General features: G+C 38.6%; 5 protein-coding genes across 5 annotated transcripts; 1 reads left to right on the top strand and 4 right to left on the bottom strand.

Annotated features, from left to right (window-relative positions):
* Positions 1-1,064: 1,064 nt before the first annotated feature.
* On the bottom strand, positions 1,065-5,076 carry LOC112194997 (double-stranded RNA-binding protein 2). The gene is made up of 4 exons (XM_024335273.2): positions 4,864-5,076; positions 3,311-3,558; positions 2,597-2,816; positions 1,065-2,372 (listed from the first exon to the last, which is right to left on the bottom strand). Exons 2-4 carry the CDS (start codon positions 3,554-3,556, stop codon positions 1,225-1,227), a joined length of 1,614 nt encoding a protein of 537 aa, XP_024191041.1. The 5' UTR covers positions 3,557-3,558; positions 4,864-5,076; the 3' UTR covers positions 1,065-1,224.
* A 1,491-nt stretch (positions 5,077-6,567) lies between these two features.
* Positions 6,568-9,132, top strand: LOC121052186 (neurofilament medium polypeptide-like). Its single transcript, XM_040516468.1, has 4 exons — positions 6,568-7,290; positions 7,380-7,511; positions 7,615-7,758; positions 8,176-9,132. Exons 1-4 carry the CDS (start codon positions 6,610-6,612, stop codon positions 9,130-9,132), a joined length of 1,914 nt encoding a protein of 637 aa, XP_040372402.1. The 5' UTR covers positions 6,568-6,609.
* A 691-nt stretch (positions 9,133-9,823) lies between these two features.
* On the bottom strand, positions 9,824-13,081 carry LOC112195137. The gene is made up of 4 exons (XM_024335490.2): positions 12,945-13,081; positions 11,085-12,232; positions 10,730-10,884; positions 9,824-10,684 (listed from the first exon to the last, which is right to left on the bottom strand). Exons 2-4 carry the CDS (start codon positions 12,220-12,222, stop codon positions 9,824-9,826), a joined length of 2,154 nt encoding a protein of 717 aa, XP_024191258.2. The 5' UTR covers positions 12,223-12,232; positions 12,945-13,081.
* A 954-nt stretch (positions 13,082-14,035) lies between these two features.
* Positions 14,036-16,785, bottom strand: LOC121048958 (double-stranded RNA-binding protein 3-like). Its single transcript, XM_040516467.1, has 2 exons — positions 16,282-16,785; positions 14,036-14,206 (listed from the first exon to the last, which is right to left on the bottom strand). The coding sequence occupies exons 1-2, from the start codon at positions 16,783-16,785 to the stop codon at positions 14,036-14,038; spliced, it is 675 nt and encodes a 224-aa protein (XP_040372401.1).
* On the bottom strand, positions 15,482-21,133 carry LOC112193485 (pentatricopeptide repeat-containing protein At3g12770). The gene is made up of 3 exons (XM_024333655.2): positions 17,988-21,133; positions 16,282-16,787; positions 15,482-15,770 (listed from the first exon to the last, which is right to left on the bottom strand). Exon 1 carries the CDS (start codon positions 20,997-20,999, stop codon positions 18,534-18,536), a length of 2,466 nt encoding a protein of 821 aa, XP_024189423.2. The 5' UTR covers positions 21,000-21,133; the 3' UTR covers positions 15,482-15,770; positions 16,282-16,787; positions 17,988-18,533.
* Between the last annotated feature and the right edge of the window lie 493 nt (positions 21,134-21,626).

Below are 21,626 nucleotides of genomic sequence, written 5' to 3'. Positions count from 1 at the left end.
GTTTTTTTTTTTTTTGGTACACTGACATTTTTTTAAAAAAAATTTGTATCTGTAATGTATTCATTTTGGTTCACTTGAGGGCAATAATATGATTATTGGAGGGTAATAATATTATTATTGGGGCAATAATATGATTATTGGAATGCAATAATATGATTACTGGGGGGCAATAATATGATCAATTGTGCCTGTAGTGTATTCATTTTGGTTTTGGGAGTTTATACAATTCACTGGACATAAATAATATGATTATTGGAGCCAATAATATGATTTTTGGGAGGCAATAATATGAGTATTGGGGGGCAATAATATGATTACTGGGGGGCAATAATATGGTTATTGGGTATTATTAGGGGGCAATAAATTCAGACACTGGAATCCCAACACCAGTCCGGTAGCCGGATTCCGGTGACCGTTCCCCGGATTCCGGTCATCGGTCGCTGGATTCCGGTCACCGGTCGCCGGATTCCCATCACTGGAGTAGGCGGCCGGCCACTGGTCACCGAAGTCTTGCAAGGTGGAGGATGACTTCTCCCTCTAAGTGAGAAAGAAGGAGAGGGCAAAAAAGTCCCAAAAATAAATAAAAAGAATTAATTGGGTAATAGGGAAATAATCCCTTAGAGTGTTTTGGGTAAATGGGGTTAAAAAAACTCTTAATGGAGCAAGTAGACAATTTTTAAGCTAAAATTGGGTAAATGATCATTTCCCCTAGAATTTTTGGTTCAAAAGAGAAAAAAGAAAAAAAAACCGTAGTAGAATTTAGAAGTATCTATAACCTTTCGGATGAACTTATGACCTGAAATCTGTAAACTATAATTGATGAAGGTTTGTTTAACCAAAAATTTTCTGCTGCATAATGGGGCCAACCTCATGACATTGTATGAAATATGAAGTAAGAAAGTTATCAACATTGACTTCTGGACAGATTGTGCAAAGCAATTTGTCTAGCCGGGCCTCTGATCAGACCTCTTTAAATTGGTATCATATGTATAAGAGATCAGAATGAATGTCTCAACCCTGATTAAGCTAACCAAACCAATGTCAAATTTATAGTTTTATACAGGTACTCCCAAAAAAGCTACTCATTTATTGAAGTATTTAGTTTTGTAGAAGCACCAATTGCTTCTCCTGAACCACCCTATTGCTCACACCAGAAACTATCCAAATTCAAAAGGACTTTCTGTATTACCTATACTTGGTTCATATATGAAGAAAATGAAGCTCTTAACTTGATTTTGACATGTCACTGGTATCTTTCTTCTCCATGTTGGGTATCACAGTCTCCTGGCTGGAACTTTGCATGCTTCTTGCTGGTGGAGCTGAACAAACTGGTACAACTGACCTAATTCGAACAGCTGGTGCCATGAAGCTAGGTCTTGGTCTGCCAAATTCCATTCTTTGAAGCGTGGGTGTGGCTGAATATGAAGGGATTCCAGCTCTCATTCTTGGTGGAGCAGGAAACCTGGTTGGCAAATTCTGTGGTCTAGACGGTCTAGATCCTAGTGAGGAAGTCGGTCTTACAGTTCTGATCAGTACAGGATCTGCAGCAGATGGTGGTCTAAGACTTCTAGGAGGACTCATTCTTGGAGGATTTTGTAACCCAAAATCCACCGGCTTGAAACTAGAATCCATGGTCCCTGGGTTACCTGGGTTACCCCATTCAGATTGCCCAGTTTGGTTCCCTTCCAGCTGAAGGTTTTCAATTCTGCTTCCCAACTCGACAAGCTTTTGTTTGTCATCCCGCACTTGTTCCTGGACTCTTAGTTCAGTTGTACTGTTTCCAAGACCAAACGGAACTGGCACTACAGATGGAGAGTACTCAGCTGATTCTTCTGATTTTTCTTCCTGTATCTCTTGAATAGTCACTGTGGACTTGCCCCTGATCGGATTAGGAACCAAATGGTTTGAGAAGCAGAATGATGGGCCAGAGGTAGAGATTGTAAATTTCGGTCCAACAGAGGTTGACTCTTCCCCTCTTGATGGAAAGTAGAGATGGTGATCTGGGTGAAGCATGGATTGCATAAATGGATATATTTGAGGAATGGATGGAACAGCTGGTAAAACAGGAAGCGCCAACAATCGGTTTTGTTGCTGTAGTAATGGCTCTTGCTGCCACAATTGATACATGGCTAGTTCAGGGGAATAATTAGAATAAGCCCAGTCATGGAATTGCATCGGATATAGGCTTGGCGTTGGCAGGGTAGAATTGCTGCAGATGGGAGTGTATCCATGTTGTCCATGTCTGCGATCATTTCGAGGGTTCTTAGGATCAGATGGGCGCAAATGTCCAAGAATACGAGAAATAATGACTTGTTCCTGTTCTTCAATGCCTTGGGACTCCATTGAGGGAGAAGATGAATCACGTTGAGCCACTGCATAAGTAACATAAGAGTAATTTTAAATATTATATATATAGGTGTTTCACTGTATTTTGTTTCTTAGGCAAGTTTCTTAATTGAATTGTAGGCAGCCAAATGCAGGAAATAATGCATGCAAATTTTTCAAGGCAAAAACCATATATGCTTGTTTAATCTGAAGTTCTAACAAACCTACTTAGAGGAAGACGTAAAAGTAATAATAATGAGATAGTGCATACGTCTTTTCAGGGATGTCCAAGCAGCTATGGCAGCATTCTTCTGAGCTTGTTTCTTTGTCCTAGCTGGATCCCCAATAAAATTCATTCCTCCTAGCTCAACAGTACATGAGAAAACAGGAACGTGGCCTGGTCCAGATCGAACAGTAGTATAAACAGGAAGGTTCAAACCAGCTCTGTGAGCAGTCTCCTGAAGCAAGTTTTTGTAAACTCCAGTTTCATCCTGTGCAGCAAGAAGTACAGTTATTGATCAGCTATGATCTACTGCAGTTTCCATTAAATTAGGAAAGAAAACCAAAGGCCAATTAAAATGGTAGAATCCACCAAAATAAGATGGGACCTGACATATTAGTTAGCTTGAACAGGTGACCTCACCTGGCATTGAACTAAATTCTTTTGGAACCTCATGTACCCCAAATAACAGAAGTTCACCACAACAAGACGGAATTTTTTATCAAACCAGATTCTACTTCACTTTCATCCCAAAGTACCATTATTTTGCAAAGCAGAATGAAGTCTTGAAACAGTTTTCCCTTTAAAAGTTTAAGTTTGTTAGGAGTGGGGGGATATCTACAGTTATTGGGATTGCTTGGTCATAGGTAAACTATTCGATATATGGATATGGTCATTCATTGTTTACTCCCATATAGTGAATACATCTGGAAACATGGACCCCCAAAGTTAAATAAGGAAGTCACAGTGACTTTTGCTACTCACCAATACTCTTGCAGCCAATGCTCTGGAAGGTCCTCTTCTTGCAAGTGTGTTCAATGCTACCTCTGCTGCAGCATGTTCTGCCTGTCTAAGGGTAGTGCAAAATGTAGGACTTTCAAAAGTATCTCCATTGAAGTTGACAGTTGCTTTGAATCGAGGGGCATGATCTGGACCTTCCCGGATGCACGCATAAGAGGGCAAATTGAAACAACTTCTCTGAGCCAACTCTTGCAATTGGTTCTTATACATGCCTGTATCCAGATAACATACATTAGAAAATGTGTTCTGTTTCAAAGAACTAGAGAGCGCTCTTAACAAAGTTACAAGGATAACCTTACACCCAATGCTGGGAAAAAGTAAGCTACACGAAACTTCAAAAAAAAAAAACTGCGGATTAAATTCCTTTTGAAGAAGTGTATACGATAGCACACTTTGTGATGTTTTGTGCAAGTACAAAGAGAAAGAACTGGATGCAAGATCTAACAACATCATAAAATTTAAAGTATTTTAATATGCTTTGTTATTACCAAGCTCTCATTGCACCTGCAACCTCATAGTAGAGCATGAACATGCAAAAAGTACACATATATCAAACAGCCACCTTTCATGCAAACTCAAGTTAAATAGCCTGTTGTTTGGTGGGACTTCGAGAACTCTCATTTCCAACATATTTCAAATTTCTGTAAAGGTGCCAAAATATTAAGAAGCCAATTGTGTAATTCTACTATCAAGCTGCAATTTGCATCTTTGAAATACAAAATGAAGAAACAAGCTAACAACTTTCCATTTTCATTGATTTTAATTGTCAAATCAGTGAGGATTCTCAAATCTTCTCAAACAAGTTACATAACCAAAGACTTAACACATTTTTTCAGCAGAAAAAAAAAAAAAACATTTCTGTCATCGTGAAACGAATGAAATTACACCCCCATATCATTGATAAGGGAAACAGCTAGAAACTACCCGCTAATGAACCACCTATTCCCTATTAGCTACAACAAACTAACCCAACACAATGCATAAGCTTATGAATAATTCATGTGTCCACTGCAGTTTCTTGTTTTCTTAGCTTAATATGACCAAATTCTAAGGCACAATGTTTACTATGTTCCTTACTTTCCTAACAACCCAATAGAGTTATAGTCCTCAATGCAAAACAAACGCATAAGAATCATCTCGATCATAACCAAATAAAAGCAGAATATGCAACTGATTAACTCTAACACCGATCATTCTCAGCAACCACTGGAAATTTTCAAGTTTCAACCAACTCTTCAATCAATACCAACCAAAACCCAGAATCTCAAATCACACAATGAACTACAGCAGCTCACAAATGCTCAAAAGAAAGCTACTTTCCATTACCAACATCCAAACCCACATCAATACAGATACAATCACTGCCAAACTCAAAGAAAACGATCACAAAAACCCAATTGACACCACCAATTGAAAACACCAAATTGTCTCACAATCATCAAAGACTTCAACTTTAAGCAATTAAATGCAAAAAAAACGATCTGGGTATTAACCAAAAGAGTGAGAGAGGCATTCACCTTCCTGGGGGTAGCTCAATTTCCAGAGGCTGAGATACCAATTTTCCAGAGCCGGAGAAAGAAAGAAAAAGCTGCAAGAACGATAAGAGAGACAGAGCAGTGTACTAGTAAAGTGTGGGGCTTTTTTGGTATTGATTCTCTTTTTCAGGCCCTTCTATATATACTTGTGTTTCTACTTTCACAGTTAGAGAATAGACCAATGAGTACTCTACTACATACTTGTATAGCAAATTTGGAACTCTGCCAATTTATACATCGGAGAGCTAAGGGAAGCAGTCTTTTATGGGCTGTCGTTTTGGTTAACCTGACTTTTTTGTATCTTTGGTAGTTTTGGTTGGTTGATTCTTTCTTGTCTTTTGGGTAAATTTTGTTGTATTTTTTTTCTTTTCTTTTTTTACATCTAAACATATGAGTTCATTGATTAATCTTGGGGTTTCACACACTTTGTATTTTAGCTCAGTTTTCATATTTATCGGATTTGAGGAGATGATGAGGGAAGCCGCATTATGTGTTTATGTACATATTGGAAGTGATATTCAGTAAAGCAGTCGGATCATTAAGTTTTTTTGATCGTCTAATTACGTCTCACCACGTGTGTAATCTTAAAAGAAGTAAAAAATGTTTTAAATTTTTGAGAAAATTACATGTAAGTGCATATTAAGATGTTTTTTTAGCTTTAAGGCCACTAAGTATTTTTTGTTCTCATAAGGCCATTAGGTTAAAAATGGGGTTAAATATTAAACATTAAAAATAACAGAAATTACAGGTCTGCCACTGCTATCTAAACGACCCAATTTCAGTAAGTCATTTGATACCGATCCCAATCTCAGAAACCGCCTCTCTCCCTCTCTATCTCTCTCTCTCTCTCTCTCGATCCCGATCTCGATCTCGACGGAGCGGCGCTCTCTCTCAGTAGCCTTTCCGTCGGCGGCGCTCTCTCTCAGTAGCCTTTCCGTCGGCGGCGCGCTCTCTCTCTCGATCCCGATCTCGATCTCGACGGAGCGGCGCTCTCTCTCAGTAGCCTTTCCGTCGGCGGCGCGCTCTCTCTCTCAGTAGCTCTTCCTCTCCGTTGGCGGCGCCTCTCTCTCAGTAGCCTTTCCGTCGGCGGCGCGCTCTCTCAGTAGCCTTTCCGTCGGCGGCGCGCTCTCTCTCTCTCAGTAGCTCTTCCTCTCCGTCGGCGGCGCCTCTCTCTCAGTAGCTTTTCCGTCGGTGCTTTCTCTCTGTCGCAGTTGCTTTCTCTCTGGTAGTAACATTTCTTAGCTTTTTTCTCTCTGTAGCCTTAGTAGCTTTGTTGGTTGCTATACGGTTCATTGCACCTATAAGTTGCTTGTGTACGAGATGTTGCTGCCTTGATTCTTGTTTCTATTTCGATTGGTTTCAAGTCAGTAGATAGCTATAACAGTAATAGTAGTTTTGTATGCCTATGTTAGTATCTTTTCAAGATAATGTCAGTAGCTTTGTTGAGATTGTGGCTTTCATCACAGTAATAGTAGTTTTGTATGCCTATGTTAGTATCTTTTCAAGATAATGTCAGTAGCTTTGTTGAGATTGTGGCTTTCATCACAGTAATAGTAGTTTTGTATGCCTATGTTAGTATCTTTTCAAGATAATGTCAGTAGCTTTGTCAGTAACTATTTTCTTTTGTTGAGATTTCGTATCTTTGTTTGTATGTAGATTGAATGTAGACTGAAAGAGAATCTTTTGTAGCCTCAGTAGCTTTATTTGTATCTACTTGCAGAAGGAAAAATGGCTGAACATAGAGACCGAACACCACAGTATAGAGCAAGTCTACAGTCATTCAATGAGAAGATGAAAACCTACAAAGGGATGATCAGTCCAGATGTAATGTTGAGGTTGAATAGGACACCATTCTGGGAGATCATATTTGTCTTCTATCACGGACTTTTAAAAGACAATGAATGCAGAAAAGTAGATGAGGACATTCATAGAATGGTCAAGACATACGACGTCAGTCAGAAAGGGTTTCTGCTTGGGGAAAGGATACACAAAATAACTCGTGAAGATGTAGCTATCTGCCTTGGAATGCGATTGGAAGGAGTCACATTCGAGCTAAACAAGCACCACCAAAAGCCAACAAAGAATCGGATGATCGACAAGTATTTTGGAGGTGCAAAGAAAGTGACAAAAGCGATGATCGATAGTGCACTTGCCGAATCTTTGAAAGACCCAAAGAATCAAGTCCCAAGTGAGGTGGCATCGCTAATCGTCATGAATCTGTTCGTATCCTTCTTGTTCTGCACCTCAGGTTCTACATTGTCATGGAAGTTGGTAGAAATTGGAACCGAATGGAATTCTTGGCGACGATATTCATGGGCAACCTTGGTATTAGACCATCTGCACAATGGTCTAAGTAAGAAGCAGGAAGACAAAGATGTCAATTTGTCAGGTTGTTTGCCGCTAATCATGGTAAGTAACCACTACGTACTGTTAGTTTCATTAACATATCAGTAGATTTAGCCCTCAAAATTAATGTTTTTCTCAATGTTGTGTAACAGTATTGGTTAGCTGAGAAGACAAAGATGGGAGGAGCAATCAAGAGAAATGAATTAGGGTCGCCAAATTTCATAAGATGGTCACTCATTGAGCTGCACAAAGAAATGGAGAAACTAACCAATGAGCAGATAGAGGTAAAGAAAGAAAAACAAAGAATAAATTTGCAATAAGAAATCAGTTTAGAAATATATTGTTCTAGTCTTTAACATTATGTGTACTTTGTTTGATGAAAAATAGGAAATGTTTGACCGAAAGCTGACAGAGGAAGACTTGGAAGTGGCAATGCATGACATCAGAGGAAGAAACAGAGGAGTAGCATCAGAAGAATCAAACGAAGAGCTGAGGGAGGAAGACTTTGTAACTCCAACTTTTGGAGAGTGGGTAAGTATCTTTCTGTGTTGATTTTCAGTAGCTTTCTGTGCCTAGGTTACTAGCTTTCTCTGCCTAGGTTAGTAGCCTTCTCTGCCTATGTGATCTATAACCAAGTAATTTTCTTTGAAAATTTTAGTAGTTTTCTGTAACTGTTTGAGTAGCTTCTTTTAAGCTCATCAGTAGATTTTTAAAAATTTCAGAATCTTTCAGTTTCATGGACGAGTTAGTAGATTCGTATGATTATGTTAGTAGATTTCTTTAATCATTTGAGTAGCTTTTTGTATTCAACTCAGTAGCTAACAAACTTTCAGTTTCATTTAATCAATTCTGAGCAGGTTTGTATCTTTGTATAGCTATGTTAGTAGGTTTTTATAACCACCTCAGTAGCTTTTTAATGTGATTTTTTATTTTTATTTTTTGATACAGCACCAGAAAACCAACCAAGAACGGCGAAAAGAAGAAGCAGAAAGTCAGAAGCGAATGAAGGACTTAATAGGCTCGTTGGAAGAAGCAACAACTCAGATGAGTCTCTCACAAGAAGAAAACCAGAAAACTCAAGACTTGTTGAAGAAGTTGACGGAAGAGAATGAAAAGCTAGCAAGGCAGAATGATAGATATTGGGAGATGTTGGACAAAGCCTTTGAGGAAGACAATATAGCAACAAGGAAGATACATATCTTGCAGAACAAATTGTTGAAGAAGTGGAAAGTTTTTACAACCATTGAGAAGGAAAAAAAGAACTTGGAGGACGTCATTGAGCAGCAGAGAGAAATTATACACAATCTGGAAAATGAATTACTGGAAATGGAAAGAAAGCTACTGGAGAAAGATATGTTGGATTCTCAAGAGGATTTACGGAAAGATGATATAGAAAACAGTAACAGTGATGGTGAGGATGGTGAGGAAGAGGGTGGAGAAGGAGCTGATGGTGAAGATGGTGAGGAAGAGGGTGGAGAAGGAGCTGATGGTGAAGATGGTGAGGAAGGTGAAGAAGGGGCTGATGGTGAAGATGGTGAGGAAGAGGGTGGAGAAGGAGTTAATGGTGAAGATGGTGGAGACGATGATGAAGAACCTGAAGTGAGAACAACCAGAACGAAGCACACATCAATAAGAAAAGATAAAGAAGGCAGGTCTTCTCAGAAACAGGAAGCAAAGAAACAATCAAGGAGAAGGGAAAGGGTGAAAAAAGCTGCTGCTGAAGAAGAAGCTGCTGATGAAGAAGAACCTGAAAAAGAACCCATTAAAAAGATGAAGAAAGGGAAGAAGCAAGCTGTAAAGAGAAATTCAATGGTGGATCGAATCAAGAACAAAAAAAGGAAGGCTACTGAAGACAAGGAGTTCATGTATACCACTAAAAGAACAAGGAGTGGCAAGAGGCATTAGAGGATAATCGGAAATAGTAGCTTTGTGTAGTGCTGACAGTAGGTTTTTGAGGCTATGAATGTAGATTTTTCATGTGTGCACAGTACCTTTATGTTGTTTAATTTCCAGCCTTGGTATTTGATGGAAAATGATGTCGGGCTGACAGTAGTATTTTGAAGTACTGACAGTGGCTTTACGAACTGTTAACAGTAGCCTTATGTTTAATTTTCAGCTTTAATATTGGATGGAAATTGATGTCTATTTTGCTACGTTCAGCATTAGTTTTCTTCTTTAATGTCCATTTCCAGGTTTGTTTGAAGTTTCATGTCAAAATTTTACAAATGTAATGACAAAGTTTCCATGTCCATTTCCAGGTTTGTTTGAAGTTTCATGTCAAAATTGTACAAATGTAATGACAAAGTTTTGTAAGTTTCCATGGATTGACACTCATAAGTTAAACATCAATCTCAAAAGCCACTCCCAATCATATGAACAGATACTGCAAAGGTGATCAAAAGATACTGTTAATGTTGAATAAAGATACTATGTTCATTTACAGTTGCCAACACAAGTAAAAGCTGTGCTCTGTAAAAGAATAACAGTATAGTAACAGCTACACCGAATGGTATAAAAAGATACTCAGATTGTTATAAAAAACTACTGTTAATGTTGTAAAAAGATACTCCATCTGTTCAAGTACTACTGCCAGCTTTCAAATTGGTGCAGTACACGTTAGCTTGTTGTGGCGCCCCAACTCACCACACCGGCCACATTTGATACGCCTCCTTGTGCCTCCTTCTGCTGCAGACTTCATTCGAACAGATTTTGGCCGGCCGGATGGCCTCCTAACCAATGGAAGCTTAACAACAGAAGTTGAACTAGCTGCATCTTCATAAAACTTCTCCATATTTGGTATAGGATGAATACCATGTGCGTAGGAATCCCTGTAGCTTTGACAGGTGTAGAACGGCTCAATGTAACTATACACAGGTTCCACTCCAACCTTTTGGATTGCAGCAAGAGCATGTGAACATGGGAATGAATTAATTTGCCATTGACGGCAAGAGCAAGTGCTGTTCCCAAGATCAACCGCCACTGATTTATCTGAATGAACTTCAAAAACAGTCTCACTAGACATACTAACAGCCCAATGCCGCCCAATATCCATTGATTTCTTCAACAAAGCCTCCATTGGAGGACACAAAATAGTGGTCCACCTCTTGGATGCAACCTTCCTCTCAGACATATTCTCCATAACCTTAACCCTTAAGCCTTCAAACATCTCAAATATAGGAAGCTCACGCAAATCTCTAGTCCAATTGTTAAATGACTCGGCAATACTATTTGCCATTTCACCATACCTGTTTCCTTTGAAAAATGCATTGCACCACTTTTCCAACGGCAAAGATCGCAGAAACTCTTCAATAGGCGGACCACCTTCTTTCTTCAAGTTGTGCAAGTTGAAGTTATAGCTTGCTAAGGTAGGTGAATAAGCAACCTTCATAAATTCCTCCACAATCTTGTCAACAAAATAATTTCCAGATTGCTTTCGGTACAAACCTCTAACATTCTCCTTAAGGTGATAGTAGCATTATGAATGAGGAGAATCTGGAAATACCCTGACAACAACATTCAACAGTCCGCTGTGTCGATCAGTAACAAAAGTCACATTTCTACCTTGCGGAGACAAGATGTTATATAGATGATCAAAAAACCAATCCCAATTCGCATGATTTTCAGAATCTACAACTGCAAATGCAAAGGGGAAGAACTCTGAAAAAAAAAAAAAAAAGATAAAACAAATAATCAGTATTTGAAAATGGAAACTGAAACAAAAGCTACTGACCCTTTAAAAGCTACTGATATAGGTACAGAAAGATACTATGACAGGCATAGATGGATACTATCACAGGTATATAAAGCTACCGTCCAAGATACTGAGCACAGAGCAGAGAGCACAAAATAAAACATACCTTGGTTTCCATTCTTTCCAGTAGCACAGAGCATGTATCCCTTATACTTGCTCTTCAAATGAGCAGCATCCACAAACAGAAGCGGAATGCATGACTTAAAGCCCTCAATGCAACCAGAAAAACAAATGAAGAAACGTTCAAAACGATTACTTAAAGGATCAGTTTCCAATATGCAATAAGAGCCCGGATTACTAGATAAAATAGCATCACGATACCAAAGCAGCTGAGAATATGAGTCACCATCATGACCATGGACAGCTTTTCTAGCCAACTCCTTCCCATACCAAGCAGTCCTATAAGACACATCTAAACCAAAAGAATGCTTGAAACGAGACACAATCTCTTTAGGCTTGAGTTGAGGATTGGACTTCAACTCATTAGCAATCTCCGATTTCACAACATGAGACCCCAAAAGCTTACTCTTTTGCTGCCTAAGAACTCCTTTGCATGTGTGAACATTATCCAACTTCTTTATGTAGAAAAAGCCATTCACCTTGTTCTTCAAAGCGCGAATAGACCATTGACAACCATCAGAATATCTCTTAGCACACTCTGCAATAACACGACTTGAGGTATTCCGTGTGTACTTAAAAAGAAAACCAGTTTCAATAGCAAACTTGGTCAACTTTTCTCTAAATTCTATCACCCCCCCTTCGAACTTTTGATCCTTATGCCTTATAAAGCCCTGCCACTCATGAGTAAGATAACTCTTTGGAGCCTCTGGCCTATAACACCCCAAGTATTCACTAGCATCAATCATATTGCTTGAACCCACTGACAAACATGAAGAAGCACATGAAACATCATCCAAAGATGTTGTTGCAGAAGTAGAACTACTACTCCCACCACAATAAGGCACCAAAATGGTGCTCCCATTAGAATCCCTCACCAAAATATCAACAGAATTCAATTTGAAATCAAACATACACCTAAACATCAGTTTTACATCCATATCACTTGATAACACACAGCTTTTATATCCAGGGAAAGAGTACCTCAAGTTGAATGAACCAAGATTCAAATGATTAAAACCGATAGAGACCTCCCTCACAATATCATTAAACGTATGCTTCATATCAAGAATGAACATGATCGTCTCAAACATATACGTGCACCTCGCATAAGGTTCTGCATCCATGGCTAAGTTACTGCAATTACACATTAGAGGAAGAATAATTAACTTCTATTGGCAATAGCAAACGGAAAAGCTACTGGAATCAGATTGAAAGAATACTAGCAGAGGAAACGAAAGCTACTACCACAGTAAGATAAAGACACTATAACAGTTATACATAGCTACTATATGTAATCAAAAAGGAAAAACAAAGACATGACAAAGATTGGAATTATAATGAAAAATGAAGACAGCAGCGTGCCGCTGCACCGCGAACCTATCAGTCTATCAATCAGCTTCTAGTTTTGATATGAATTAAAAGGCAAGAGGAAATAACAAAGAATATATAACAAAACAGCAAATGTAGAATTCTTTCATTCTGTTAGTTGCTTTTATGAACTGTATCAGTAGCATTTACAAACTACATTAGTAACTTTGACTGTACAAATCAGCTAAAACCTGCATTTATAAACAATCAACTTGCACAACAGTTTCATTGTACAATCAACTTTCAACAAAAACACATGAATGGTACAGTGATGAAATCACAACAACTATAAGCTACGCATGATTTAGGTTTAGCAAAACAAAACTGAAATCACGTTGATGAAATTTGAAATACGAATCAAGCTAAACAGATTGCACAGAGTGAAGGCTGAGATCGAATCGAAACAAAAATGAAATTACAGTGATGAAAATCGAAGTAAAAATCAAGCTAAACACAGTGCAGAGATATGAAATTAAACCTCAATGATTGATTAGAGACTGTTGCGAACTAGACGGAGAGCTTCATCTTCGTTTGCGAGCTAGAGAGAGAAAGAGAGAGCTTCGTCTTCCTCAGCGAGCTATAGAGAGAGAGAAAGAGTTCCTGAGCGAGCTAGAGAGAGAGAGATTCACGGTTTGCTAGAGAGAGAAAGAGTTCCTGAGCGATCTAGAGAGAGAGAGAGCTTCGTCTTCCTGACTGAGCGAGCTAGAGAGAGAGCGCTTCACGGTTTGCTAGAGAGAAGACGATGAAACTCTGTACAGAAAGAGAGAACGAGAGTAACTGAAACACAAATTTAAAAAAATAGACAGATGAGGGTAAAATAGGTATAACATAAAAAAAGGCTGATGGTTTTGGGCCCTAAAGTGGCCTTATGTGTACAAAACAATTTAGGTGGCCTTATGAGTCATATAAGTCTCAAAGTGACACTTCTTTGTAATTTTCTATAAATTTTTCTGTGCATATCAGACCACTATATATCAATTTCTTATGCGGTGAAATTCAATCCCAAATGTGTTTCTTTTCAATATTAAATTATGGTCATATCACAAAAATCAACCTTCTTCTTCCTACAAACACTAACCAAAACTCATCCACCATAAATTGAAAGAGTTGCTAGAGGCTATGACAGTGAACTCGCAGCAGTTCCCTATATTAAGATTTGTCATATCATATTCACAATACGATTGTATATCTTGTACATTGATGGTAAATCTCATATCATCCTTTCTTTTGTTAAAATGAAGAACGATTTAACTAGCATCATTCTTAGATTATTCCCAAGTGACGGGGTAATGACCACTTACACAATTTTAGACTAAAAAATGTCCACTTACTCCACTAACAGTTTTTTAACTTCATTTACCCGATTTAACATTTATTGACAGTATTACCCTCATTTTAATTAATAAATTTCATTCATCTCTCTCTCTCAGACTCACTCTCTCACCTGGATCTCGCCGGCCCTCCCTCCTCTCACTCTCACCTCGATCTCTCTCTTCTCTCTCTCACCACCGACTACGATGACGCCTCGTCTAACTACTCTTCTCCGACTCCGTCGACAAACCTGATCGCTCAGATCCTTCTTTTTCTTCTCCCACAGCCGATCAGGTCCTTGCAATCTTCTTCTTCTGCGCCTGCCACCGCAATGTCGACCAATCCCTCGACCACCTCCGCCTCTGTGGCTACCGCCCTAACCCGCTCAACCTCAGCAGCGTCATCCACGCTCTCTGCGACTGCAAGTGCCTCGAAGAAGCCCACAACCGATTTGCTCACTCCTTTGACTCAGATCTACAACTCAGGTCATCGGCGAATCAGACCGCTGCAATCCGTTTCTCTGACGCTGCTCGTCTCTCATCCTTTGATAAATTCCATTTCTCTTTCTTCCTCTCAGAGATCGGAGCCCAGCCATGTCCTTTTAATTTTGTGACGGATTGGATAGTGAAGAAAGAAAAGGAGTAGGAGGAAGAAGAAGAAGAAGGCATGGGGTGCATGACGTGGAGAAGATGAAGGCGGTCCGGCCGGAATCGTGCCAGAATCGGGCTGGAGGAGCGTGGGTGTCCACAAGGGAAGCGTGGGTGGCCGGAGAAAAATATAGATGATTTTTTTTGTGATTTTTTTTTTGGCATACTTTGAACATATAAATTGTGCAATTGAACATATAAATTGTGTCTGTAGTGTGTTCCTTTTGGTTTTGGGTGTTTATGCAATTCTCTTGAGGGCAATAATATGATTATTAGAGGGTAATAATATGATTATTGGGGGCAATAATATGATTATGAGGAGGCAATGATATGATTATTAGAGGGCAGTAATATATTTATTGGGAGGCAATAATAAGATTATTTATTTAAATAAACCTACAAAACCTTCAAAATTATAAACATCTTCATTGTTTATTAATTATTGATCCCTAATAAACTTGTTACTGGAGGCAATAATATGTTCATTGAGGGGCAATAATATGTTTATTGGGGGGCAATAATATGATTACTGATTTGAATAAACCTTCGAAAGCTTTCAAAATTCAAAATAACTTCATTTTTCACTAATTATTGATCCCCAATAACAAGTGTATTGGGGAGCAATAATATGATTATTGGGGGGTAATAAAATCAGACGCCGGAATCCGGTCACCAGTCCGACAGTCGGATTTCGGATTCCGATGACTGGTTGTCGGATTTTGGATTCCAGCGACTGGTTGTCGGATTCAGGTCACTGGACGCCGGATTACGGAGACTGCTGCTGGCCACTGGTCACCGGAGCATAGCAAGGTGGAGGATGACTTCTCTCTCTAAGTGAGAAAGAAGGAGAGGGCAAAAAAGTACCAAAAATAAATAAAAAGAATAAAAAAAAAAATTAATTGGGTAGTAGGGAAATAATCTCTTAGAGTGTTTTGAGTAAATGAGGTTAAAAAACTGTTAGCGGAGCAAGTGGGCAATTTTGTTGTTGAAATTGGGTAAATGATCATTTCGTTTAACAAACTTATTTATCTCTAGTGCAAACGACGCGGTACGTAGATTGTATAACATTGAACAAGTTTAACAAACTTATTTATCTCTGGTGCAAACGGACACGGTAGATTGTATAACATTGAACAAGTTTAACAAACTTATTTATCTCTGATGCAAACGACACGGTAGATTCTATAACACTGAACAACAAAATCGATGATTTTCCTGTTGAGAAGCTCCAAAGACGTTTACTCCTGCAGCACTCGAGAAAGGTGGAAGGGCGGTTTGCTCCCGTTTCAGGGTTCTCTCGTGGACTCGGGATACAGCCATGCATGTAGAAATATGAATAGGACAGCCTGCATTAGAAGCACAGTACTAGTTACCGACCAGCAAAGAAGCAAAAGACTAGTTATATTGATGATCTTTTATCTATGGAAGTTTGCATTAGATTAGGATGGAAAGAAAAACGATAATTAAAAAGGGAGAGTCCTCAAATTTCCCTTGGTTTGGTGTTGAACTACATTCTTTTGAAATAGCATGCGGAGTCCAGCATAACAAGATGGGAGAGAATATATAATAGTCGATTTGAAGGGTTTCTTGTATTTTCACCTGTCAAACTAGATTCTTCTTCACTCTCATCCGAATTGCAAGGAAGAGTGAAGTCTCAAAAAAGTTTACCCTTAAAAGATTAATATTGTGTTGTTGGAAGCCGGGAATCTACACTCAATGGTTTTTTCTGGTCAATACATATAAATGTCAATAGACATGTGTATATGGTCATTAATTGTTTACTCCTAATTGTGATTACATGTAGAAACATGACCTCCAAAGTTAGAAAAGGAAAGCACTACGGTTTTTGCTACTTACCAGTACTGCGGCCAATGCTAGTTTATGCCCTCTTTTTTCAACTGTGTTCAATGCTACTTCTGCTGCAGCATTCTCTGCCTCTCTAAGAGTAGGGGAAAAGGTAGGACTTTCAAAAGTTTTTCCATCGAAGTTGACGGTTGCTTTGAATAGTGGGTCATGATCCGGTCCTTTCCGGGTGTGTGAATACGAGGGAAATTTTAAACGACTTTTCTGAGCCTTCTCTTGCAATCGGTTCTTAAACATGTATGCACTACGGTTTTTGCTACTCACCAGTACTGCGGCCTTATGCCCTCCTTTTTTACCTTTGTTCAATGCTACTTCTGCAGCAGCATTCTCTGCCTCCCGAAGAGTACGGTAAAAGTCAGGACTTTCATAAGTTTTTCCATCGAAGTTGACGGTTGCTTTGAATCGTGGGGCATGATCCGGTCTTTCCCGGGTGGATGAATACGAGGGAAAATTTAAACTTCTTTTCTGAGCCTCCTCTTGCAATCGGTTCTTATACATGTCTGCATACATATAACGAATACAATAATTGAAAAAGCTGTTCTGTAAGATGTAGAGAAAGCTTTCAATCTGATGACAGGGGATATTTTCAGTTTAACTTTACAAGAAAATGCCAGGAAAAGGTAAGCAAAATAAAACTGAAAGAACAAAAATTTACCCCATAGCATGACATATTACCAAATTCAACTCCTTTTTAAAGCAGTAAATCCCAGAGTCCCACTTCTGATGTTTTAATTCTTTCAAGGTTGTATCATGATATATATAATAGAGATAATTTATTTTAAAAAAAAGTCAATGCAACATCTGACAGTAATGTTATATATTTGTTGTTATTATTATTATTATTTTGTAATTTGATGTCTTTCCTTATGACGAAGCTCTGATTAGACCTGCAACCGCATAGCAGAGCAAGAACAAAAGAAGGTAAATATATATCAATAAAAACCCCCCTCTCATTTCTGCAATTCAACTATCAAATTCCAATTTGCATCTTTGCAAAACAATATGAAGCAGCTAGCTAACTACTCTCCTACTTTCGTTGATCTTGATGATCAAATCAATCTGGATTTCGAATCTTCTCAAACAAGTAATGAACGATTTATCACATTTTCTCATGAAGCTAACTAACATCAATGATCAATGGAACAGCTACAAAGTACTAGCTTATGAACATCCCTTTACCTGTTAATTATTCCTTCAAATTAATCAACACAATCTATAAGCTTATTATTCCGTCTTTACTACATAAGCTTACATACATGAAAGTCTTGTTTACTTAGCTTACTAGGGAAGAAAATTCTGACGTACGGTGCTCAACTATCTTCGTTATTCACTTTCAACCGGATAGACTAAGGACCTAAGCACAATATACAATTGATCAACTCAACAACATTCATTTTCAGCAACTAAATAAAGCTTATGTAGTTTGAAGTAAACTCATTAATCAATATTAAACCCACCTCTCTCAGATGTCAGACCCATGATTCAATCTCAAACTACACAAAGAACTACATAAGCTCAGAAAGAATAAGAAGGGGGCTGCTCTCCATTAACAACATCCGAAACCACATTTAAGGCAGATAAAATTAATACCAAGATGAAAGATAATAATCACAAAGACCCAATTGACACCACGAATCCAAAACATTAAATTAGCTCACAACCATCAAAAAACAATAACTAAAAGCAAACCGCGAATTCACCTTCGTGGCCTAGTCCAATGTTCCGAGGTTGAGATATGAATAGTCGGAGAAAAATTGTAGCAAGGAAGAAGAAAGATATAGCAGTTTAGTAAAGTAGCAAAAGTAAATTAAAGTAGCAAAAGTAAAGTAAAATCCACTTGCATGGCATCTTCTTTTAATAAATACTTAGTGTCTAAGGTTCTCTTTCTACTTTCAGTCATCTGCTGACGGAAGGAGCAGAGGGCCTGTAGGTTAATGGTTGTACTGTGCTGGTATAACAATTTGAGCTCTGTCATAACATTCAAATATTCAATGCTTGTTTATCTTTTTCCTTCTTCAAAAAACAAACATCAATGATCAATCCAATCAAAAAAAAAAAACAGCAAACAATACAACATCATCTGATTAAATAGAATACAACATAACCTCGTTTTTCTCCACTGGCAAATGTTATTATTCGTACTCTGTATCTCAAAGTCAGTCAAGCAAGTAATTCTTGGGCACATTTCAGTTTAATAGCAGATGAGATTTTAGTTTGGCAATTTGTGACAAGGAGAAAAAAGCTCATCACCAGTAATCATTACAAGAGCACTTCCCATTCACAAAGTGATGAAAACGATTGGCATCTCTCACAATAAGCTCCCTCCTCATCATCTTTGATATAAGTTTAGTCACATTGTGACAATCAACACACACTCTTAGATTCTTTGTGATTCTAATCAAGCTCCCAGCTGGTGTACTTAAGAGCCCAAATGCAATGGCTAATCTCTCGCTGTGCCCCCATAGCAGCCTTATCTTCATTGGCTCATCCACATTGCGAAGAACACTGCTTGTATTGGGGATATAACCAGAAGCCTCCACTTCTACTCTTATGTTCTCTAAATGCTGATAAATCTCTGCCCAATTAGGATGTGAATTGTCTCCAGCGAAGAATGTGTGGACCTGGTTTCCCACTTCAATCAAGCTACACCCGGGTGTTTTCCTTAATCCTCTTGTCCTCATGAGGTTTCGAATGTAGTTCACATCATCCCATCTCCTTGCTTGAGCATAAATATTTGAAACAACGACATAAACACTAGGATTCATGGAATCAATACAAAGTAATCTATCTGCCGTCTTTAGACCCAGTTCAATGTTCTTGTGAGCTTGACATCCACTGAGCAATGCTTCAAAAACAGAGCTTCCTGGTTTAAAAGGCATTTGTTCAATCAATGCCTCAGCTTCTTCAAATCTGCCTGCTCTGCTTAGAAGATCCACAAAACTTGCATAGTGTTTTTCTGTCAGCCTAATGTTATGGTTTCTCTCCATGCTGTGGAAAAACTTGATGCCCTCTTCAAGAAGTCCTGAGTGACTACAAGCAGTTAGAAGAGAAAGAAAGGAGGTTTCGTTTGGCTCAAATCCCTCCTCCTTCATTTTTCTATACATACCAAGAGCTTGCTGTCCATGACCATGAATACCATAGCTTGTTATCATAGAGTTCCATACGATAACATCTCTACAGATGGAGCCATTGCTAAATATCCTCTCAGCATACTTTATTGTTCCACACTTGGCATACATATCAATTAAGGATGTCATGTTAACTATGTCAAATGAATGGCCCTGCCGGATTATGTGAGCATGAACACTCTTTCCTTTCTTCAGAGAGCCCAAATGGGCACAAGAATGGACTAAACTAACCAGTGTCACTGAATTGGCAGCAACTCCCTCTTTTTGCATCTGACAGAATAGCTTCAAGGCTTCTTCTGCATGCCCATTTTGTGTTAGTCCCACAAGCATAGCGGTCCATGTAATAACATTCCTCTCTTCCATTCTGTCAAAGACAAAAGTTGCCTGCTTTACTGCACCACATTTAGAGTAAAGATCAACAGTGGCAGTGGACAAAATGGGATTTAAGTCAAAACCCCTCCTTAATGAACAACAGTGTAGGATTTTTCCACCTTTCAAATCAGGTGTTTGGGAACAACCCTGAATTAGGCTCACCATGGTCCCTGAATCAAACCTAACACCATTTGCAACTAATCTACCAAAGAAGGCAAACGATTCATGCACCATACCATTTTGAACACATCCTGAGATCATGACATTCCACGAAACCAAATTTCTTTTGGGCATAGTCTCAAAAACCCAACATGCACTAAGCACGTCACCAATATTACTATACATATCAACCAACGAGGTAAGCACCGAAACCTCATTGCTCATTCCCAGTCCAACTATGCTACCATGAACACATTTCGCAAGCTTGAAATCCGCAGTTTTAATGCATACTTGAATCATGCTCAGCATAGTCACTGAACTAGGCCTAATGCCGCAATCACACATTTCATGAAACAAATCAAATGCCTTGCCGAACTGACCAGCTTGCACATAGCCACCAATCATCGAATTCCAACAAACAACATCTCTTTCCGGCATCTTATCAAAACACCTCTGCGCCTCATCAACATTACCGAATTTCATCAAAAAATTTATCATTGAACTCCCCAAGAACCCATTGCTTTCAACCCCTTTATCCACAGCTTTCTTCATAACCTCCACACCCGTATCATAATCCGAAAGCCCCATGCACGCCTTGAGCGCATAGTTACATGTATAACTATCCACCTCCACATTACAAGAACCCATAAATCTAAACAACTCAAGGGCCTCATTGTACCTCTCATTTCTCAAATACCCATAAATCATAGAATTGTAAAGAAAGGTTTTTGGGTGAGGACATTCATCAAACACGTGGCGTGCATAAACCAAACTACCCAAGTCGCAGTACACTCTAACAAGCTTTGAGACCAAACTTTGGTCTGTGAATAGCGCATTGGTGATGATCTGGGCATGAATGGAGTTGACCCAGATGAGATTTTTCGAAAATCGTTGCAAGAGTGACAAAAAGTTTTGACCTTTAGGTTGGGATTGGTTGAAGTTGGGAAATTTGATTGAAGAAGAAGAAGCATAGGCTGAGAAGGAAGATGAGGGGCTGAGCTTGAAGGGTGTATTGGGCACAAAGCGATGGAGAAGAAGGAAGAGACAACGCATGAAGAAGAAGGAGATGGGAGACCAGGAAAGACTAAATGGTTGCGAGTTGAAGCCATAAAAGCTCTAATTTGCTTTGCATTTTGGAAAGTCAAGCGCTTTATATGGATTTGAAGTCTTGAACTTTTATATTTATATTTTTGGCCATAAAAGTTGTACAAAGAGAAAAAAGGACACAAAATACTAGAGCATAATAAAATATAAATAGTGAACCACAGTAATTGTTAAACCCTAATCTCCATCCGACATTCTCTTATTCTTTCTTTTTTGCTCCAAAGAAAGATAAACCTCTCAAGTCTCAATCAATAAGGACATGCAAGAAGCAAGTTTTGCCATGAATCATTGCAGTTTGATAGTGAAATCTGCAATTGTTTGTTTGCTTTGAAAGCTGTATTTATCCATGGAGGTAATATTTTCTGAACTTAAGATATGTAGGTGTATTGGATCTGCAATAATGTTACTATACCCAATACCGCATTTTTCGAGTCAAAATTTTTGTTTTCATTCTTTTAAATTTTTAATCCCTAAACAGGAACTTTTCCTGGGTAAAATTCCGATTTTCATTTTGATTTCTGTATGAAAATGTATGTATCCGCAAGTTGTGCATGTGCCATAAGAGAAGTAATGGTT

This window comes from Rosa chinensis, chromosome 3 (genome assembly GCF_002994745.2).
Source record: "Rosa chinensis cultivar Old Blush chromosome 3, RchiOBHm-V2, whole genome shotgun sequence".
In the NCBI taxonomy this organism is placed as follows: Eukaryota; Viridiplantae; Streptophyta; class Magnoliopsida; order Rosales; family Rosaceae; genus Rosa; species Rosa chinensis.
This window is presented reverse-complemented; position numbering and strand designations above follow the sequence as displayed.